The following is a 20,289-nucleotide window of genomic DNA, read 5'->3' on the forward strand; positions in this document are numbered from 1 at the left end:
ACATTTCAGAACATTGGTGTGTCCCACCTCATTAAGATTATAGACCTTAAATTCCTCAAAACATCCTGAACCATCCGTAGATTTACCAGCACTATTTAGATTGCGCTTCATGTAAAGTTTGGACTTCTTCGAACGTTTAAAGGCTCTGGTGAAGCTGGTGTTGGATCTATGATGATCTCAAATATTGAGCTATTTTATGAGTTGCTCAGCTATTTTTTTTGAGTCTGGTTCCTCTTTTAGGGTAACATCTGAGGGAGTTTTTCCTCAGTTTATTTTAAAAGCGCTATAGAAACTAACTTGGACATCTTCCCAGAAGAGTGGAGGATTTTAAAACAGCAAATGGGGACTAATTGTGGAATGGGATGTTCAAAAAGCACATAGGAACCTTGCAGTCATATAGTTACATGGAGTTACAGGATAGCAGATGAGATCGAGTCTTATAGCGGGCAGAAACCCAACATCAGGACTTTTAGTTGGAACAGAGTTTAGGAGAAATCCAAGTATTGTTCAATGTCCAAGGCGCTGTATATAAAACAGCAGAACTTTGTGGGTCCATTACTACACATAATCAACAACTCGTAGCCTAGATTCATATGGGAGGGTGAAAGAAAGACAGAGAGAAAGAGAGAGACGAAGGAACTAATGGACGTTTCCCAAGCAACATAAAATGAAGAAATACTTGAGACACTTCACTAACCAAACACTCAGTGTCTTTGCTGGAAAAGATGGATTAAAGGAGGGATTAAAGGATCCACACCCACACACCAAATGACCTGCTGTTAGAATTACTGATATGTTGGCGGTTGAGTGTATCAGAATTATTGTGTATATATATACGGTATATGTGTTGAAATGTCGATTAACTGCCTGCAGTATGAATAACAGTAACCCTGCTTGCTTTGTTGCCTTGCTCCTGCATCTGATTTGTGACAGTTATGTCCTCCTCTGCCTCCCATCTCCCCTAACCATCACCTTATTTGTGTTATTTTGTGTGTGTGTGTGTGTGTGTGTTGTGGCTTGTGCTAAATCGTGTCTGTCGCTTTGTTTTTGTGTCGCATTGTATTTTGTGTGTCGTGCATTGTGCTCTCGTGCTGTGAATGTGTTTGTGTGTGTGTCTGACCAGCCTTGCTGTTAAACAACCCAGCCTATCACCTTCTCCTGTCTGACCTGAGATACAACCCCAACAGGCTGCCAAAGTGCTCCAGAGACTCTGTTAAACCCCAAAACCTGCCCCAGGGTAAGAGCGAGGCATGTCCCTGCCTCACAGAGTAACGGATAAATAGAGTAACAGACAGTGCTACGAAGAAAAAGAGAGAGAAAAAGAGTATCTGTTTGATATAGGATATAGTTAAGGGTTCACGTGAACAGGAAGGGATTGAGCGAAACGTTTCACAGTGATGTTCATTGTGAATGGGAGAATATGAAGATCCCAGGTGTGTCTGTAAAAGCCTTATATTTCGGTGTATTCAGGGTTACACACCACACCGCATTCTCATCCCCTAATCGCATAAACACCCGTAACCTCCCCCAGCATGGGCGTGCAATGCATTGTGAGAATATGAATATTCATGAGCGTCGTTCACGTATTTGATCAGATATTAACCTACTGTCGGTTTAATTCATTCTATTTCTAGCACTACTTCAATCGACTTTCATTCACACCGAATGTCATTTATTTTTTCTTCTCTCCCATCGTCCTGCCTGTCTGATTATCACCTTCACAGCATGCAGCTTAGATATCGACGATAAAGCACTACCTGTTCAGGAAGGACCGCCCCCATACCCTGGAGCCCCGCCTCCACTCCTGGGAGCTCATTATGCCGAAGCCACCGGGGGCGGCCCCAGTGTGCCTCATTATGCCGAAGCAGACATCATCAGCCTGCAGGGTGTAAGCGGGAACAACACGTACGCGGTTCCCGCCCTCTCGGCCACACCCATGGAGTGTCCGCCCCTTCCTGAGCTGCAGCGGGAACGACTCCTCTTCAAAGAGAAGCTTGGAGAGGGCCAGTTTGGAGAGGTAGTGTGCTTAAAATACGGTCATCAAAAAGCTAATAGTGCGCTTCTGAAACATTTTACATGGTTGATATTGCATGATGAATGAGCTACTTGGAGGGAGGTGGAAACTCAGTGGGTAAGACATTGGACTCTGGATCAGAGGGTCACGAATTTAAATCCCAGCACCACCACGTTGCCACTGCTGGGTCCTTGAGCAAGGCTAAAACCTTCAACTGCTCGGTTGAGTAACTGTAATTCAGTCAGGATACGAGGTGGTATCAAAAAGTTTCGAGACTTTGTTTATCTTCTTTACACACGGCCACCTTCAAAATAGTCCCCTTGCATAGCAATACAGTGCTCCCAGTGTTCCCAGTGTCAAATCGACGACCTTCGAGCCGTCATCTTCATCTTCGGGAAGAGGGAGAAGTCCACGGGAGCCAAATCTGGTGCGTAGGGCGTGTGCAGAAGTGAGATCGTGTGAATTGTGCTCCGACGATCATCATGCACAATTTGCTGAATGGTTTCCGGTGAGGTTCTTCCGCTCTTGAAACGCACGTGCTGCTCAAAACGCCTCGAACGACTCACTGCATCATCGCTATAAACTTTACAGAATCACGTCTCTGTGACAGATTTGTCCAGTTTTACACGGAATTTCACGTTCGCTCTTTCTTCTAACTTACTGTGCATGAGGAAATCGCAGACGCGGTAACGCACGTGTTTAGAATAGCACCATTAGTCTCGAAACTTCCATACTGCCTCGTATGTATTGTGAGTCAGTAAAGATTTATATTGTCAATCTTCTTCATTTATTCTGAAGTGCCTCTCAGCAGCGTGACATCTCTCAACATACCTCCTCTCAGGTTCATTTGTGTGAAATTGAAAACCCTCAAGACCTCCCAAATCTCGAGTTCCCTTTTAACGTGAGGAAAGGTCGCCCTCTGTTGGTGGCTGTGAAGATTCTTCGGCCTGACGCCTCGAAAAACGCCAGGTCCGTCCCTTTTTTTTCCCCATCATCTTACCTTAAAGAAATGACTCGTAACCACGCTGCATGTTCTACCATTCTGCAGAAACGACTTCCTGAAAGAGGTGAAGATCTTGTCTCGTCTGAAAGATCCTAACATAATCCAGTTGCTGGGGGTGTGTGTGAGCAGTGACCCCCTGTGCATGGTCACTGAATACATGGAGAGTGGCGACCTTAACCAGTATCTCTCCCAACGGGTGTTACTGGATAAGAGTGGACCGCTTCACAACATGCCAACCATCAGGTACAATCAAGGATGACCTCATGATCTGTGTATTTTTTATATATATATATATAATAAAGCATTTATTTTGAGTAAGTTACCAGAAAAGATATAAGCAAGCCACTTCATATGTTTGGTGCTTTCAGCTACCCCGCTCTAATCTCCATGGCGAGTCAGATCTCATCCGGGATGAAGTTCCTGGCGTCGCTTAACTTTGTCCATCGAGACTTGGCTACACGTAACTGCCTAGTCGGAGGCGAGCTGGGAGAAGGAGACGACAGAACAGGAGAGAGGCACATTAAGATCGCTGACTTCGGCATGAGCCGAAACCTGTACGCCGGGGATTACTACAGGATCCAGGGGAGAGCTGTGCTTCCTATCCGATGGATGGCCTGGGAGTGTATTCTTATGGTGAGGGTTTTGTTTTGGTGTGTGTTATAAACCGTTAGCAGTTTAGTTCAGGAAATTGTATTTGCTATTTGTTTGTCAAAACGCGATTCTTCTTCTTCTTCTTAGGGCAAGTTCACTACAGCCAGTGACGTGTGGGCGTTCGGAGTGACACTGTGGGAGATGCTGAGTGTGTGTCAGGAGCAACCGTATGGCCACATGACTGATGAGCAGGTCATCGACAATGCAGGGGAGTTCTTTAGAGACCAAGGAAGACAGGTATGCGTGCACACACACACACACACACACACACACAGATAATTTAAATAACTTTTATTTTATTAAGAATATAATTAAGAATTTGTAGTACAAATATTGTTTTTGTATATAAACCGATTCTATATGACAACAGCATGTTTTTGTCAACAACAACAACAACAACAAAATTCATTTCGGAGCGAAAAACGCACCGTTTTCACACACTGCAACTGCACTGCACATTTATCCTGGAGAGCATTTTCTCAAATTCGTCTCGGTAAAATACGGAGAGAAAATGATGTGGTTTCAAGCGAAGTTAAGAGCAGACTATCGAAAGACTGGATCCGCACAGCTGTGATTGGTTGTTACATCCTGAGGCAGCAGTCGCCGTAACTGTACAGCGCCCCCTACCTTGCGACTAAGCTCATTGAAACCATCAGAGGAATCTGATCTGATCTAAAAACATGAGAGGACTTCTGACTCTGACATACACCAGAGATTGTAACGTTATTACGGATGTTAAATGTGCTCCTAAAATCTGCATATTTGAGTCTGAGGGAAGTATTTAAAAATGAAAAAGGTGTAGGAACCCTGTCAACATCAGCTAATTAAGCCTTTATTCAAACCCTCATAAATCTTTCTCTTTCTCTGTGTCTTTCTCTGTATCAGGTATATCTGACTCGGCCGGCAGTGTGTCCCCAGGGCCTGTACGAGTTAATGCTGAGCTGCTGGAACAGAGACTGTAAACTCCGGCCCTCTTTCACCCAGATTCACTCTTTCCTCACCGAGGACGCCATGAACATGGTGTAACGAGATGAGACAAGCGGATCTCTCTTCTCACGTAAAACAGAGGTGTAGCCTGCACTAGCTGCTGGAGGTGATACTCGGTGTAGAAGTAGGCTGAGCTAAGCACTCTTATGTACATTTTGCGCAATTTTACCTTCGACAGGTCCGGCCTCGGAGACGCTGCTGGTTCGGTTCTCGTGCTTGACCTGCTTCAGATCTAGAACCCTAATCCCTACACCCTTAACGCTAGGTCGGGTTAACCCGTAGTCCTGAACTAACCTCCCGAATATGCAGTTCATCTTTAATCTTTTGAAAAACGAGAACCATTTTAGTTTTTTCTTACACAAAAAAAAAGGTGGAGGGCTTTTCTATCGCTGAGAAAAAAAACTATATAGACTGTGAATGAAATAGTTGATGTGATTATCCCAGCAATTAACATGTACTTACAAAGAAACATACACATACAAGCATTTATTTCAGAAGTAGGTTAGGAGTGAATTCTGTCTAATCTCAGTCTTCATGCTGGGTATGAGGGGTCTTCATTCCAATCGTGAGCCTTTTTTTTGTTGTTATTTTTGGGTTCATTGGTGTGTAAATCTCTTAAACACAAGGCTCGAGCACTTCTCTCTGAATCGCTCAGCAAGCAGTGTACATTCTTAAGACTGGTTGAGGGGTTTTCTGTTGTTGTTTTTTTTTTGTGCAATTACATGCTTAATTTTGGAGGTGTACTTTTTTTTTTCCATCGTGAAATCAGACATGGTGCCCTCTAACCATTTGGACACGTTCTCCAAACGTCGCAGGATCCCTCCCTACCAGGTCACACCGTCTGCTCAACAGTTAATAGACTCGAGGAACGAACAGAACAAAATGAGTCGCGAGTCAATTCCAGATTCGACGTTCATAATTCGAAGCGCCGTAACCTGATAGAATACGTTCGTGTATATGTGAATTCTCCCAGTGACTGTATATACGACAAACGATTTCCGACGCCTTTTCATGGAGCTGGCTGTGATTTTCGAGTTGTGAGGGTTGCCCTGTCCGGTACATTCGTAGCATGAGCCAGAGAGGTCGAGGCAAAGTCAAGATCAAGCGCCGTGTCAGTCTGGGAAGAGTTCATTTGGGCGGTTTTCTGTACACAGAAACCCTGTCACCAAGCGAACTGGTCTTTACAAAAGTATATCACTATTAAAATCCCCCCCCACACAGAGCATACAATCATGCAGATGCAGGCAACAAGCTTCAGTCTATGTTTAAATCAAAAATCAGAAAGTAGGGAAATGTAATATCTGTGAATGTAATGATGATGTAAGGAGAAACTGCTGAGCTATCAAAGGGAATGGATGGAAATGGCTTGCTGATGGGAGTCAGGGGGGATTCGAGCTGGCAGGAAAACTACTGTAACTCAAATAAGCACTCTTTACAGCCGGGGTGAGCAGAACAGCATTTCCGAACACATTCAAACTTGAGGTGGATGCACCCAGCAGTCTCGGGCTACAGCGGAGTGCACACACAGAAACTTTTATGACCTGGGCTGCTGCTACACGATCAGCTGATTGAATAATTACATGATGGTCCAGGTGTTCCTAAAAAAGTGGCCTGCAGGTTTAATATAATGTGTTTAAAACTAGTACTAAATGTATAGGCTATGATGAAATAGACTTTCAGGAATCTCCTATTTGGCCCAGGCAGTGCTGTATCCAAGTCTGTGCCGTAATAATGTGCGCTTCCTGACCACTAGGGGGCACTCGAGACAGCATTGCCCATGACTACACGAATTAAAAGCACAGGGTGTTGATGCAGATCTGAGATTTCATTTGTGTTTTAAACAGGAGTGTGTGAAAATCTGAAAAAATGTTTCCTGTGTGCTTTTTTTTAACACTCCATTCCACATTTAGTCTCCATTTACTGTTCTAATCACCTCCACTCTTCTGGGAAGATGCTGGATTTTGGAGTGTGTTTGTGGAGATTTCTGCTCATTCAGCCATAATGGTGTTAGTAAAGTCTGATGTAGGTGAGGTGAGGAGGACTGGGGTGCACTCAGCGTTCACATTTACCCCAAACCTGTTAAATAGGGTTCAACTCTACAGCAGGCCACTCAAGATCTTCCATTCCAACCTGAGTAAACCGTATGTGCACGGAGCTGACACAGGGCCATTGTCAATTTGGAAAAGTATAAGAGTATGGAACACATATAGCTGGAAAATCAGGTGTCCAAATATCTTTGCTGACATGCTCGAAGTGACGGAGCATTACGGATACACTCAAGTCTCGTCCGCTTCCTGTTATTATTGATCTTCAAGACCTTTTTAAGTATTAGAAGTGTAGCATTGAATCAAATATACATAACATCCTGTAAAAAGTGATTCATTAGGTTTGGATATCGTGCTGCACGAACATGAACAATGGGAGATTCAGGCTTCTTGTCTTATATACAGTCACTGACTCCACCTGCTCTACTGTAAAAACGGGAACGATGTGAAATCCGCATGAAATCACTTCATCTGAATCGCTCTGGAACTCCAATAAAAAAATGTCATTCGAGTTTTAGAAGATTGAAGCATCAGCGAAAGATTTTGGACTGTTATCCGGCTTTATTTGCACTTTATTGTCAACTGTGATGTCAACTGTTATGATCCGTGACAGCAGAGTCGTTATTTTCCTAAGTGTGAACGAGTACAAAAAAAAGTCGATCAGAAACTTCTCTGGTGAACGTTAAGTGAATTTTGTATCAGAATTGTCGCTTGTGAACCTTATAGATGTGCGTGTGTGTGTGTGTGTGTGTGTGTGTGTGTGTGTGTGAGAGAGCGGTGGTGTTCGGGGATGATAAAGCCACCATGATGCTTAACCCCACACACTGCACCATTCACAAAGAACGAATGTGATCCACAAACGGTTATGTTGCCATGTTGAATGTTCTTCCACCTTTTTGATACACTGAACTAAAACTTTTTTTCTAACTCAAGATTTCAGACGGCGTTTGTTTTTGTTTATTATTTTCCTGTTTTTTTTTTTTTTTCCCAGCTATGCCTTGTGCTCCTGTTTCTGTAATGTAAAGGGATATGAGGATTATGTAAATAGTCAATGGGACATAATGTTCTTCACTGATATTCGGTATGGTTGTTGTGAATGGTTCTGAATGGGTCTGTCTCTCTCTGAGCTTCGCTGACTGTGTTAAATGTTGTCTATATTTTTTGTAGTATTAATAAAGTAACCATTTCAGACAAAAAAAAAGCATCATATTTATACATATAAACAGAATATTCCTGATTTGTTTATTTAGAAATAATCGAAACAATATATATATATATATATATATATATATATATATATATATATATATTCCACAATACAGCACAGATATGACAGAAGAGTTTAGTATGGGATAGGATTACACATATAAATATCAGAAATGTAAGGATTATTTGACACAAACACTTCAAAGTGAGAGAGAGAGGCATTTTTGCAATAATGTGGGCTTAAAAACGCACACGTGCTATGCAGAGGTTAGACAGAATGGACGCGTGAATGCGAACAAGTTGTGTCGATAGGCACTTTGTGATAACTGACGGACGGCGATTTACGGCTCAGACCGGAGAGAGAAATGGCGTGCGGTAGAAACGAGTAGAGATTTCTCTCTCTGTTCATGACCTACATTTAACAGACTTTACATGACAGATGTGGCCAACTTTACCACGCTTTGTTCCTCTCCTCTATTGCATTTCTTCCTTGCACAGCTCTTCTGCAGATCGTGTTCACGTCCTTTCACTTTCTTCTATTGACCGCAGTTTTATTTTTTGGTCGCTGATATTTTGAAGTGTAGGAATGGAAACATGAATTTATTTTACATGCATATCCTATGCCATGTCCTTTTGCTTTGGCTGAATTCGTTCTATATGCTTTTAGGTAACAGAAAACTAGTAAAGCTGTTAATACTACACACACAGCTGGACGGTAAGTATGTGAGGGTTACACTGGGTAAATGCACTTTGGGATTTAATCATTATGCATGCCTATTATAAACACGGACTCTGAAATCAAATCAGCGGCGGTGAAAGGTGTATACAACGAACGTTTAGCGATTGCCTGGATAACTGGTGCTCGAGAGGACGAGGACGAATTTCCATACAAAAATGAAGATATCTCATGCTGAGCCATAAAAAGACTTAAAAAAAAAATTATTCAGTAATAAATCGTCCATGAACAAAAACATTTTTATAACACGCCGTCATACAACTTGGACAGCTGCAAACTTTTAAACCGTGCACATGTACATAGAAACGGGGGGGAGGGTGATTACAACATCTATTAGTGAACAGCTTCTTCTTCACATCTCCAGGGATCTTGTTTAACCCATGCGGGTGGAGGAAACCTGTTAACGCAACACACAACGTACAGTATTGTTGAAGCAGGAACGTCATTCTTGTGTATCTTATGACGTCTTAATGACTTTTTATGGTACCCAGGTGCCATGAGGAAGAGATGATCACCGGTCATAATGTTATGCCTGATCGCTGTTTGCATTTGTAATTATGAGTGGGTGTGTGTGTGTGTGCTCACCTGAGAGATGTTTACTCCAGTCAGCTTCTCCACAGTCTGAGGCAGGCGGACCATGATGTCCAGGACCTCTCCTGTCAGCTTGGATGCTCCGACCTCTGATCCTCCACTGGACACCATGGTGATCTTATGAGCTGCCGAGAGCGGCTTGCTGATCTCTTCTGCCATCTAAGAAAAAGGAAAGAAAAAAAAAACCGAAGGTTGTTTATCCTGTACAACAGAATCGGACAGAATGGAGGTTAATATGGACGTTCTGGCTGACCAGAGGCAGTTTCTCCAGCAGCATATCCACCATGGCTCCCTCCTTGTATTGCTTGAAAGCGTCAGCCTTCTTGGCCATCTGCTCGGCCTCAGCGCGGCCCTTAGCCTCCATGGCGAACGCCTCTGCCTCACCTCTCATCTGAGAGCGAGAGAGAGAGAGAGAGAGAGAAAAATTAGAAATTTGGCAGAAATTCGGTTGAGTTTGTTTTTTCTTCAGAATTAGCTTATGGATGCAGCAGTGCAAAAAAAAAAAACCCCGTCAATGTCTAAAAACAACACGACGCTATATCGGAGTTTTTCATGAAAAGAAAAAGCAAACATTTACTCTAATAGATTCAGCCTCAGCTTCAGCCTCCATGATCAGCTGCAACCTGTCAGGGAAAAGAGAGAAAGAAGGTGTGATGTTCTCAGTCGTCCTATGTCCATGTCATGTTCAGGTGCTGAAGCTTTGCTAACCTTTCGGCCTCGGCGAGTCTCTCCAGCTTGTATTTCTCCGCCTCGGCTGGCTTCTTGACTTTGGCCTCCAGCTCCTTCTCCTTGCGGGTGATCTCCTGCTCCTGGAGAGTGATCTGCTGACTGCGCTCCACCACCTGCACCTGCATCTTCTCCTCCTCGATCCTCTGCTTCGTTTTGGCTACCTGATAGAGGAGCAAAGCAGATACAGCTGAGCGATTTTTTTTCTTTCCTTTCTGAAAGGAAGGTCTGTTAACTGTTGTCAACTGTTGGACTTGAGAAGCGCTAGGTTTTTGAGCTCGTATGCGTCTTGTGACTGCTGTACCTGAAGCTGATAGGCCATCTCCGACTCTGCTTTCTTAGTGTTCACCTCCATATCATAAACAGCCTTTTTCAGCTCGTAGTCTCTCTGAGACTTTGCCATCTCGATCTCGTTCTTGTACTGCGCAGAAATCTTCTCCTGCATGGCATGGGCTTCCTAAACACGCACATATAACATATACCACATGTTTCCAAAGGGGGGAAAAAAAGAAAAGAAAGAAAACGCTACAGGAGGAAAGAGAAAGAGAGGTCGTACCCGGATCACTGCGTCTCTCTTGTATTGAGCCTCTCCAATGCGGGCGTCTTTTTGCACCTGGGCTGTGCGAGCTTTACCCAGAGAGTTCAGGTAGTCCTGCAAGAGGAACGCCGCACACACACACACACACACACACACACACACACACACACACAGTGCGCTTACCACAAACCTTAACACATACGACTATGTGTACGTGAATGAGAAACGACATCACGTGGACTTAACCTGGTCATCATGAACGTCTTTAAGCGTGTAGCTGACCACACCAATGCCCATGTTGACCAAATCAGAAGAAGCCACCTTGAACACTTGCTCTGAAAACTTCTTACGATCCTGATAGATCTCCTGCATGGAAGAAACCAGAGAACATACACACACACATCCCTTAGCATATATAGTTCATTGTTGTCACGGTTTCAGCTGGGTGTCTGATGCAAGAAATCTCAGTACCTCCACGGTCAGGTGAGCAATAATGGCTCTCTGATGGCCTTCCAGTGTCTCCAGGGCGATATGGGTAATCTCAATCTCCGATTTCCCCAGGAACATCTGGCAGGCTGCAGCCAACATCTCTTTATTCTGGCCCTGGATTTTGACCTGCGAGGCAAATCCCACATATTTAAGTACATGAAAGTGAAAATGTGTGGGTGCGCATGCTATTGTTGCAAAATTCCAGATTGGAGACGGGAATTAACAGGGAATTTAAATGTAGTTGGGGAAAAAAAATGCAGGATAATCTATAATGCAGGATTACTGAGGCCACGCCCCCTGCACTTTGTATTCCTCATAACACACATCGTTTTATGAATCCTGCACAGTACATTTAGGTTTATTGTGCAACAAAATTATACTAACAAATAAAACAAAGTAAAAAAATGCAGTTTTTTTTATCCGTATCATTTTGCACGTCTGATTATGAAATGTTTGTATATAATACGGTTTTTATACATTTCCCCAAATTTCTAATTAATTCCCATACATTTCCCCGAAAATTCCCACCATGGAAGTTTTACTGGAAAATTTCCTGCCCATTTGCAACCCTAGTGCACGCATACATAAAAACATATGAACGCCTGACCTGTGCAATGCCAGTCACTGAGATGGGGACTCCATGCCTGGTGTAGACCTTATCACTCTTCACATTAAGAGTCAGCGTATTTAACGATATCCTGAGAGAGAATCGTGCAATTAGACAATTTGTAGGAGAAATAAAGACGGATTAATGAGGCTACTCAGACCTAAGGCCACCAAATGACCGTCACATTTCACAAGCAAAAATACCCAAACCATTTCACTGACAGTTTCATAGTGGGATTAAAGTTGTAAAGGTAACCCGATGAACCTTCGATGTTGCTCAAAGGGCCGTTTGTGTGACATCTGGGTACCTCCTTGTGTGTATACATTGTTGGAGACCTTCCAACAAACTCATATCAGACGAGCAATCATATTCTTTCACCTCTCCTTCCTACCGGGAGTGGTGTGAGGCACGAGGATAACGTAGACCAACATGATGGTCTCACATTTGGACTACACTGAAAATTGCTCACCATACTCACAACGCCAGGAGGTGCAATGTTGTAAAATCTGGTTAAAAATATACATGGTAAAGCCCAGGTAGAGTCTGTTTTTTCTTCGAGTGGTCCATGAGACTGAGAGGCTCCTTGTAAAGTGGCGTGTCTATGGGTTATGTTGAAAACATGTACCATCCAGTGGGTTAACTTTAGCTAAAACAAAGTCTTATCCCCTAAGCAAATAAAGAGTGGGTCTGTTAGATTCGACGACACTAGAAGAAGGACATGGTTGAGTGACACAGTCCTGGCAGGAATCCCGGACTCATTTGCAAGATCTCCCTGGAATTATCTGGCCTCCAAAACAAGTGAGATGAGCTTACAGTCAGACCAACTCCCCAATTCTGACGTGATAATGAAAAGCAGTTCTGATATAAAAAACCTACATCAACGCACTTCATTCAGATCTAAAAATAGTAATAAAGTACACAGATGTTATATAACTCCCCACTAAACATTCCAAATGTACTGTAATTTGTGCTCCAAATGTTTAAGTGCTATCAGAAACCTTTTGCCCATGTGTCTGATCTAGTTAAGGAGGCCACTCAAGCAACCCATACGTTCCCGGAGCTGGCTTTGTGCCCAGGAGCATTGTCATGCTGGAACAGGTTTGGTCTCCTAGTTAAAGTGAAGGTAAAATATCGTGCTACAGCATCCAAAGAAAAAAAACGAGTGGTTTGTCCGTTCCTGCAATTAAAACCAGCAAGCTATACTACATCCTCCAGGCTCTGAGCTAAGTCATGACATTTGGTCAATCCTACTATGTTAAAGGTATGTTTCCATGGTAATCAGCTGGAAGGCAGGGTGAGATGATTCTGGACTTTGGTCCTGAGCTTTGTGTGCTCAAGAATTCCTATTCGAGATGAAAGAGATCCTGTTAAGTCGACCCCTTTTCCTTATCCTAGTTCAGGATTTCTGTAGTAATTCGTTTGACCTCAGGGGGGCACACGTCATTCGATTTCGCTCTTTAAATTCGTTCATTATCGTAATGTTTGCTTGATCGTAATAAGCATTATATATTTTTATACGATGTTTGAAAAATAAGCGCAACGCATCTTCAGACCTTTCTTCGTGGCCAGAGTAAAAGAACAGTTACCGTACCTCTGAATCTGCTGAATGCAGGGGATGACGAACACTCGTCCACCTGCGACCATAAGCGGAGGAGATCGGCAACATCCTGAAGCAGGTCGAGAGATGACAAATCAGATTAGTGTGGAAAACTTAGTGTGTATTCATTTCCTCACACTGTCCTTTTATCTGTAGGACTAATCGTGATGCACTGGTATGAAATAATGGGGGGGAAGAAAAAAAAAAGTCATTGCATATTAAGGGGGAGTGTTTTCTACTTGGTATCGGTGTTTTCAAAAGTTTGTGGACACCTGATCATATGATTGGTTTGTGCTCTTTGAACATCCCGTTCCACTTTTAGTCCCCATTCGCATTTATAATACCCACCACCCTTCTAAGATGATGTTCCACTAGATTTTTAAAGAGAGATTTGTGTTCATTCACAAACGAGGGAGTTAATAAAATCAGGTACTGATGCAGGAGATGATGGAGGCATGGGTTTCCGAGTAGTTCTGAGGTCAGAGCTCTATAGCAGACCACTCAAGATCTTCCATCCTTTGTGCACAGGGGCATCGTCATGCTGGAACAGGTTTGGGTCTCCCAAGTTCAAGTGGAGAAAAAGGAAGGTGTCCCAATACTTTTGTCCAATATGACAAGAGGACGTCATTTAGATTCACGCCCAGATCACGTGACACACCGGTGTCTATGCGTCTATTCGTCACTTCGTCTATACACACCGTCTAGACAGAAGCAATAAGACTAATAAATAGTCCAGACGGTGAACTAGAAAATTTCTACTCGCTATTAAAGATACTCATGAGTTCTATACCGTCTTTTATGTCCTCAAAGCTTCTGCTTAATTTGTTTCTCTTGGTTTTGTTTGTTTCAAATCAAAAGGGAAATCCCAGATTTACAGTGTGTCTCTAATGTCTTCATGCTTTCTGCTCACGAGATCGGCTGCTATGTGGATTTCACAATCCCAGTTTGAGGTCAGGAGACTCAGGAAATGAACCAGTCCTCCTGTTCGAGTGTGAGCTATATAACGTGAATAACGTGGGTGTGCGCCGCATACCGAGTGAAAGGTCGCATAATTACACTCGCATAAAAAAAACCTAAACACACAAAAGCACATTCACTTGAGGAGTTGCGTGTCTTACCTGAGACCACCATGGCCTCGTTGGGACCGCAGGTGTAGAACATGTTCAGACCTATGGGGATCTGTGCAGAGTTCACACACACATTCACACACACACACACACACACACACACACACACACACACAGTAATGTAGGTTTACACAGGAGTATGAACCTGAGAGAATCAGATTTCACACACAAAGAATGAAGTGAACCAGACCCAAATCACATGACTTCTCTTTTATCTTTTATCTCCCTCCCTCTCTTCCTCTCTCTCTCTGTCTCCTCCCTCTATCTCTCCCTCCCCCTCTCACTCGCAAGACTTGGTTTATTGGCATGGCAAATATAAACACATTACTGAAGCTTTTACCGCCATCTATCTCCCTCAACCCCTCTGTTCCTCCCACCATCCCTCACTTTCCCAGTTCCTCCCCTTTCCCACATCTTCCTCTTCCTCCCCCCCTCGCTTCCTGTTTGTACAGCTCCATTCGCCTGCACTCAGAGGTGCAGCAGAACACTGTCTAGCCACCCAACCAGACCTTCTACACTGACACACGTGGTCTGTATGTTCTAAACGAAGCTCTGACAAACTCAAGGCATTAAAATGCTCCTTAATAAATGCAACCCAAAGTGTTCACACAGCTCAAGCACTTCATTTCACACTAACCACCATCATCATCATCATCATCACCACCACTATAATTACTACCTTCACCATCATCACCACCATTACCAGTACTAATACATTACTATTATCACCATCAGCTCCATCATCATCACCACCATCATTACTACCTTCACCATCACCAGTACTATTACATTACTATTATCACCATCACCACCATCATTACTACCTTCACCATCATCACCAGTACTATTACTATCACCATCACCACCATCACCATCACCACTATAATTACTACCTTCACCATCACCACAATTACCACTAGTAATACATTACTATTATCACCATCATCACCACCATCATTACTACCTTCACTATCATCACCAGTACTATTACTATTATTACCATCACCACCATCATTAATACCTTCTCCATCAATGCCAGTACTATTAAATTACTATTATCACCATTACCAGCGTAAATGTCACCACCATCATCACCTTCACCATCATCACTACCTTCATTACTACCTTCACCATCATCACCATTACTATTACATTACCATTATCATTATCCCCCCTTTCATCACTACATCATCATTATCACTGTCACCATTACCACCGCCTCCGTTATCACCATTACTTTCACCAACATCAATATCACCACCATCACCACCACTTCCATCACTACTATTTCAGTCACTTTCAACATTACCACCACCTCCATCGCCACCATTACTACACCACCATCATAATCACTACCATCACCACTACTATCACCATCATAACCATCACCCCACCCCCACATCTAGCTACTGTAAGGTAACTGGGGTAGTGAGAATGAACTAAAGTCATACCCGTGTGAACATTAACACCTCACTTTTAAAAGACTTTATTCCTTATTCCCCTGTTATGCGTGTGAAACATGTATCTGTACACTGAATTTAATCCAGTCGTGTTGAGCTGCTGATCAGTCGGTCGGTCGGTCGGTAAGTTTAGTATCGCCATGCAGACCAACACCAAACCAAACGCCGTTAGAAGCGCTTATAACACACCAATAAAACATTTCTGTAATTATTTACATAAAAGAAAATTACGTTTACAAAGAATGAAATAAAATAAAGGTGTAAAATCTGCGCTCGAGGTCATTCTGCAGAATGCGGTAAACAGCTAGCCTGCTAGCTAACAATAATCACTATCATCATAAAAACACAAATATGCGAAACCGTTATATGACGGTTTACATTGTTTATAATTCATTATATGTATCTTTCATGTGAATAAATCAGATGTTAGATCACTTACAGAGAAACTATTAGCAAGAAACGCTGGAGTGTTGACAGATCAAGTAGATCCCCTCCTCCCAGAGTGTGTGCGTGAAAACCTCCCTCGTGAACACGACACCAGACAGAGCACACACACACGGTGACCACGCCCTGTAACTGGAAAAACAGCAGACCACGCCTACTTTTAAAAACCCTGCACGCAGCGCCTTCTAGAGGAAGATATACGCCAAGGCAACTTTTCACTCAACTCGGTTCAGTTCAGTTTTATTTGTAAGAATGGACATTAAACAATGAACATTGTCCCAAAGCAGCTTTACAGAGATAAAGAGGTTATAACATTTGAATGTATAAGTTTAGTGGCTTATAAGTTTATCCCTAATGAACGAAACCAGGTGCAATAAAAAACTCCCTGAGATAGTTTGAGGAAGACACCTTGAGATGAATCAGACTGTTCATGCAGTACTCATTTATTGTAAACTGTTTGAGTTGCTTAGGAAGCTATGGTTATAATATGCAATGGGGCCAAAATACAGCACCCCTGGAGCACTGAGGGTTAGGGGCCTTGCTCAGGGGCCCCAAGAGTGGCTGCTTGGTGATACCAGGGCTTGGTGAACCCCCAACCTTCCTATCAGTTAAGTAAATAAAAAAAAGCAGAAAAATAAAGGAATGCTAAAATTAATTTTAGCATAAACCATTTTAAACGCAAAACAGTAATATAATCAAATTTTAAAAAAGCAGATGGTATAATATAACTGATAGAAAGAGGGGATTTCTGCAAGCGCTTTTCTGTTTTAAATAGAATTAGATTAGATTAAATTAGATTAGTTTAGATTAGATTAGATTACCGATCACAGGGTCACGGTCTGGAGGAAATGGATGTGGACAGATTTGTTCGACAGACAGCACACAGGATCTCCAGACGGCGTGTTGTAAAATCCTACACACTAAATCAATACTCTATATCATATCCTATTGCTGTGGGTTTTCACTGTCATTTTAGTGAACGCTTTTTATTTAACAGCAAATTTAGCAATATGAAAATATGAATATGTTGAGTTAGGAACATGTACAGGAACATGTTTCATTTCTATGACGATCGTTACAATTTTATTCGGGAAAAATCGTTGAAAAAGTATCAAAAAGTATCCAGAGTTATAAAAAAAATAGCAGAAAGAAGAACGAGAGTGATATAAGAGCATTCTATAAACAAATTAAACATAACTCCATACAATTTTTTGGAGAACACTGTGGAAAAACATAAATAATAATTTAAATAAAAATATTTCATCTACTTAATAAGAGAGAGAATATTGCACTGTGTTTGTATATATATTTTAATACACTATTTATAGTATTATATTACAATAATGTGTTGCAGACACAATTATACAACTATAAATAAGTATAGGATTTCCATGCAAGAAAAAAGAAAAATTCTAACCAGAAGGTGGCATCAAATGGAAGATGATGTATTGACTGACGTCCCACTTTCTGCAAAAGCTGCAGATAAAATAGCTTTTTAAAGGATTTGTTATGCAACTATTCAAATAAGCTTTAGCTGTACTAAACTGTAATCAAATTAATTTCACTTCTGTAAAACATCATAATCAGCTGTTCAGACCATATCTCTGTTCTGTTTATCCCATCATCCAGCCCCTATATGGCCCATCCTGAAACCAGTGAGAACTTGTTGTGAGGGAGCCTTTTGATCACTTCAGGACAAACACACACATTGAAAGATATTCAAAGAGGATGATTAATATACAATAGAGACAAATGGTTTGGGACACCTAACTTTTCCAGATGTTTTGCTTGAACTAGGAGACCAAAACCTGTTCCAGCATGACAATGCACCTGTGCACAAAGCCAGTTCCATGAACATATGGTTTACATGGGATGGATTATCCTCATAATCATCTGCACGGATACAGTGGAGATCATTCAGTGGTGGACACGTACATAAAAACATGTACTTGAGTTAAAGTAGAGATGCACTAGTTAAAATATTACTCCAGGAAAAGCAAGCCAAGGACCCCCAATAATGCAAAGTGAGTGTATATAATAATAATAATAATAATAATAATAAAAAAAATAGAGCTCCCCTGATTAAATAACCATGCCCCTTTTTTAATTTTTGATACTGATTCATTAATTACATTTTATTTTCATTGTATTTTCATTTCTCAGTGTGCAGTATGACGCCATTTTAGTGGCACCTTAAAAAAACTGCTTTAGGGTACATTTCTATGATCAGCCTCATAGTCCTATTGAGAAACAACAATCCTCTTCGAATAGCACGCAGATGTAACCATCGATATAATTCGAACTGCACAAAAGAGGCAATTTCCTTAATGTCTGAATGATTTTTTCCTTCAGAATACATTTTCCTAAAAGTTTCCTACATTACCGCTGCCATTTCTGTTTTTTCATCATAACTCAATGTTGATGCAGAATAAAAGTTTTTCAATCCTAACCTAAAGTCTTCATCTATTTTATGCAAAACAGCGAAAGGCTTCTCACATTTTTGTGATTTTTTTCCTCTCAAAATTTTACCACTTTCATGTCATATTAATAATATGTATTAATAATAATAGTCTTCTATTTTGCACTATTTATATCATATATATCACATGTATATAACCTTTTCATAAACACTCTATACAATATCTCCTTCATTGTACTCAATGTATATAATCCTCTTTTGTTTATTTTATTCATATTGTTCATTCATCTGTCATTATTTATATCTTATATATCATAACCTTAACCAACCTGTAACTCAGCCATTAGTGTTCCACAAGCCAGAGCGCTCTTAGTGCTGATCCCAATCCCAGATAATTTCAAGTTCAAGTTAAAGATCAAGTTTATTTCAATAGCGCTTTTCACAGTGGGCACTGTCTCAAAGCAGCTTTACAGAACTTAAGGATGAAAGTGAATTATATGTATTTATCCCTGATTAGCAGCCTGGGGAGACTGTGGCAAGGAAAAACTCCCCTAGATGTTATGAGGAAGAAACCTTGAGAGGAACCAGACTCAAAAGGGGAACCTATCCTCATTTGGGTGACATCAAGAGTGTGATTATAAATCTTAAAACAATACAAGACACTGGAGAGTAATGAGTAATGTTCTTTCTACAGTCAGTTGATGTTGTGGAACCAGCAGCTACTAAGCAACTCATAAAATAGTTCAACATTTGAGATCATCACAGATCCAACACCAGCTGGATCCAATGCCAAACTCTACATGAAGTGAAATCCAAATGGCGCTGGTACTCTAGATGGTAAGGGATGTTTGCGAGTTCGGCATCTACACTTTGAAGGTCCATAATCTTCATGAGGTGGGACACAACTGGAGCAGGCGCAACCTCAGGATGCCTCGGGATGGGGAGAGAAAGAGAAGCAGTGGAGAGAAATTAGCGTAGCTGCTATTCATGATATCAACAGCACAAGTTGATAATGTGCATGTGATCAGATGTTCTGGAGCACAAGGTTATGACATGTGATGTATGTTATGTGTAGGATTTGCTAAAAAGATACGTCTTTAATCTGCACTTAAACTGGGAGAGTGTGTCTGAGCCCTGAACACTGTCAGGAAGACTGGGGGTCTGTACACGGTGGCAAGAGCAAGAGATAGAAGGTGAGATGATGCCTGAGGAATGGAGAAGGAGTGTGCTGGGACCAATTTTTAAGAATAAGGAAGATGTGCAGACCTGCAGTAACTACAGGGGAAAGAGCACTACGAGGAAAAGCACTACGGACGCATTATTTGCTTTGAGAATGTTAATGGAGAAGTACAGAGAAGGTCGGAAGGAGTTGCATTGTGTGTTTGCAGATTTAGAGAAAGCGTACGACAGAGTGCATGTGTGCGAATGAGAGGGAGGTACCTGGGGTCAACAGTGCAAAGTAATGGAGAGTGTGTTAGAGAAGTGAAGAAAAGAGTGCAGGCAGGGTGGAGTGGGTGGAGAAGAGTGACAGGAGTGATTTGTGATAGAAGAGTATCTGCAAGAATGAAAGGGAAAGTTTATAGGACTGTGGTGAGACCTGCGATGTTGTATGGATTAGAGACAGTGGCATTGAGTAAAAGACAGGAGGT

The 20,289-nt window shown here is 41.8% G+C and overlaps 2 protein-coding genes across 7 annotated transcripts in view; one reads left to right on the forward strand and one right to left on the reverse strand.

Annotated features, from left to right (window-relative positions):
• Positions 1–7,632, forward strand: part of ddr1 (discoidin domain receptor tyrosine kinase 1) — a 40,595-nt gene extending 32,963 nt beyond the window's left edge. For 5 of the 6 annotated variants that reach the window (XM_046846815.1, XM_046846818.1, XM_046846813.1 and 2 more), the window contains exons 12-18: positions 1,124–1,237; positions 1,725–2,017; positions 2,856–2,983; positions 3,063–3,260; positions 3,386–3,650; positions 3,756–3,905; positions 4,554–7,632. In XM_046846815.1, coding sequence (XP_046702771.1) covers positions 1,124–1,237; positions 1,725–2,017; positions 2,856–2,983; positions 3,063–3,260; positions 3,386–3,650; positions 3,756–3,905; positions 4,554–4,694 — 1,289 coding nt within the window. In that variant the 3' untranslated portion in view covers positions 4,695–7,632. The remainder of the gene's footprint in view (positions 1–1,123; positions 1,238–1,724; positions 2,018–2,855; positions 2,984–3,062; positions 3,261–3,385; positions 3,651–3,755; positions 3,906–4,553) is intronic. The other variant, XM_046846814.1, reaches the window with a different exon arrangement.
• A 1,235-nt stretch (positions 7,633–8,867) lies between these two features.
• Positions 8,868–16,347, reverse strand: flot1b (flotillin 1b). The gene is made up of 13 exons (XM_046846821.1): positions 16,217–16,347; positions 14,309–14,369; positions 13,185–13,260; positions 11,594–11,684; positions 10,969–11,112; positions 10,744–10,863; positions 10,516–10,611; positions 10,264–10,416; positions 9,942–10,123; positions 9,811–9,856; positions 9,487–9,624; positions 9,228–9,392; positions 8,868–9,039 (listed from the first exon to the last, which is right to left on the reverse strand). Exons 2-13 carry the CDS (start codon positions 14,349–14,351, stop codon positions 9,016–9,018), a joined length of 1,278 nt encoding a protein of 425 aa, XP_046702777.1. The 5' UTR covers positions 14,352–14,369; positions 16,217–16,347; the 3' UTR covers positions 8,868–9,015.
• Positions 16,348–20,289: the final 3,942 nt, after the last annotated feature.

The sequence above is a fragment of the Silurus meridionalis genome, chromosome 4 (genome assembly GCF_014805685.1).
Source record: "Silurus meridionalis isolate SWU-2019-XX chromosome 4, ASM1480568v1, whole genome shotgun sequence".
Classification (NCBI taxonomy): Eukaryota; Metazoa; Chordata; class Actinopteri; order Siluriformes; family Siluridae; genus Silurus; species Silurus meridionalis.

Bases quoted from the DNA above. Each gene is read 5' to 3' on its own strand.
- flot1b (XM_046846821.1), bottom strand. From the start codon at position 14,351: ATGTTCTACACCTGCGGTCCCAACGAGGCCATGGTGGTCTCAG. The intron at 11,685-13,184 runs GTACGGTAACTG...ATTCTCTCTCAG, and splicing joins TGCATTCAGCAGATTCAGAG to GATATCGTTAAATACGCTGA. The intron at 10,417-10,515 runs GTACGACCTCTC...GTGCGTGTTTAG, and splicing joins AGAGAGACGCAGTGATCCGG to GAAGCCCATGCCATGCAGGA.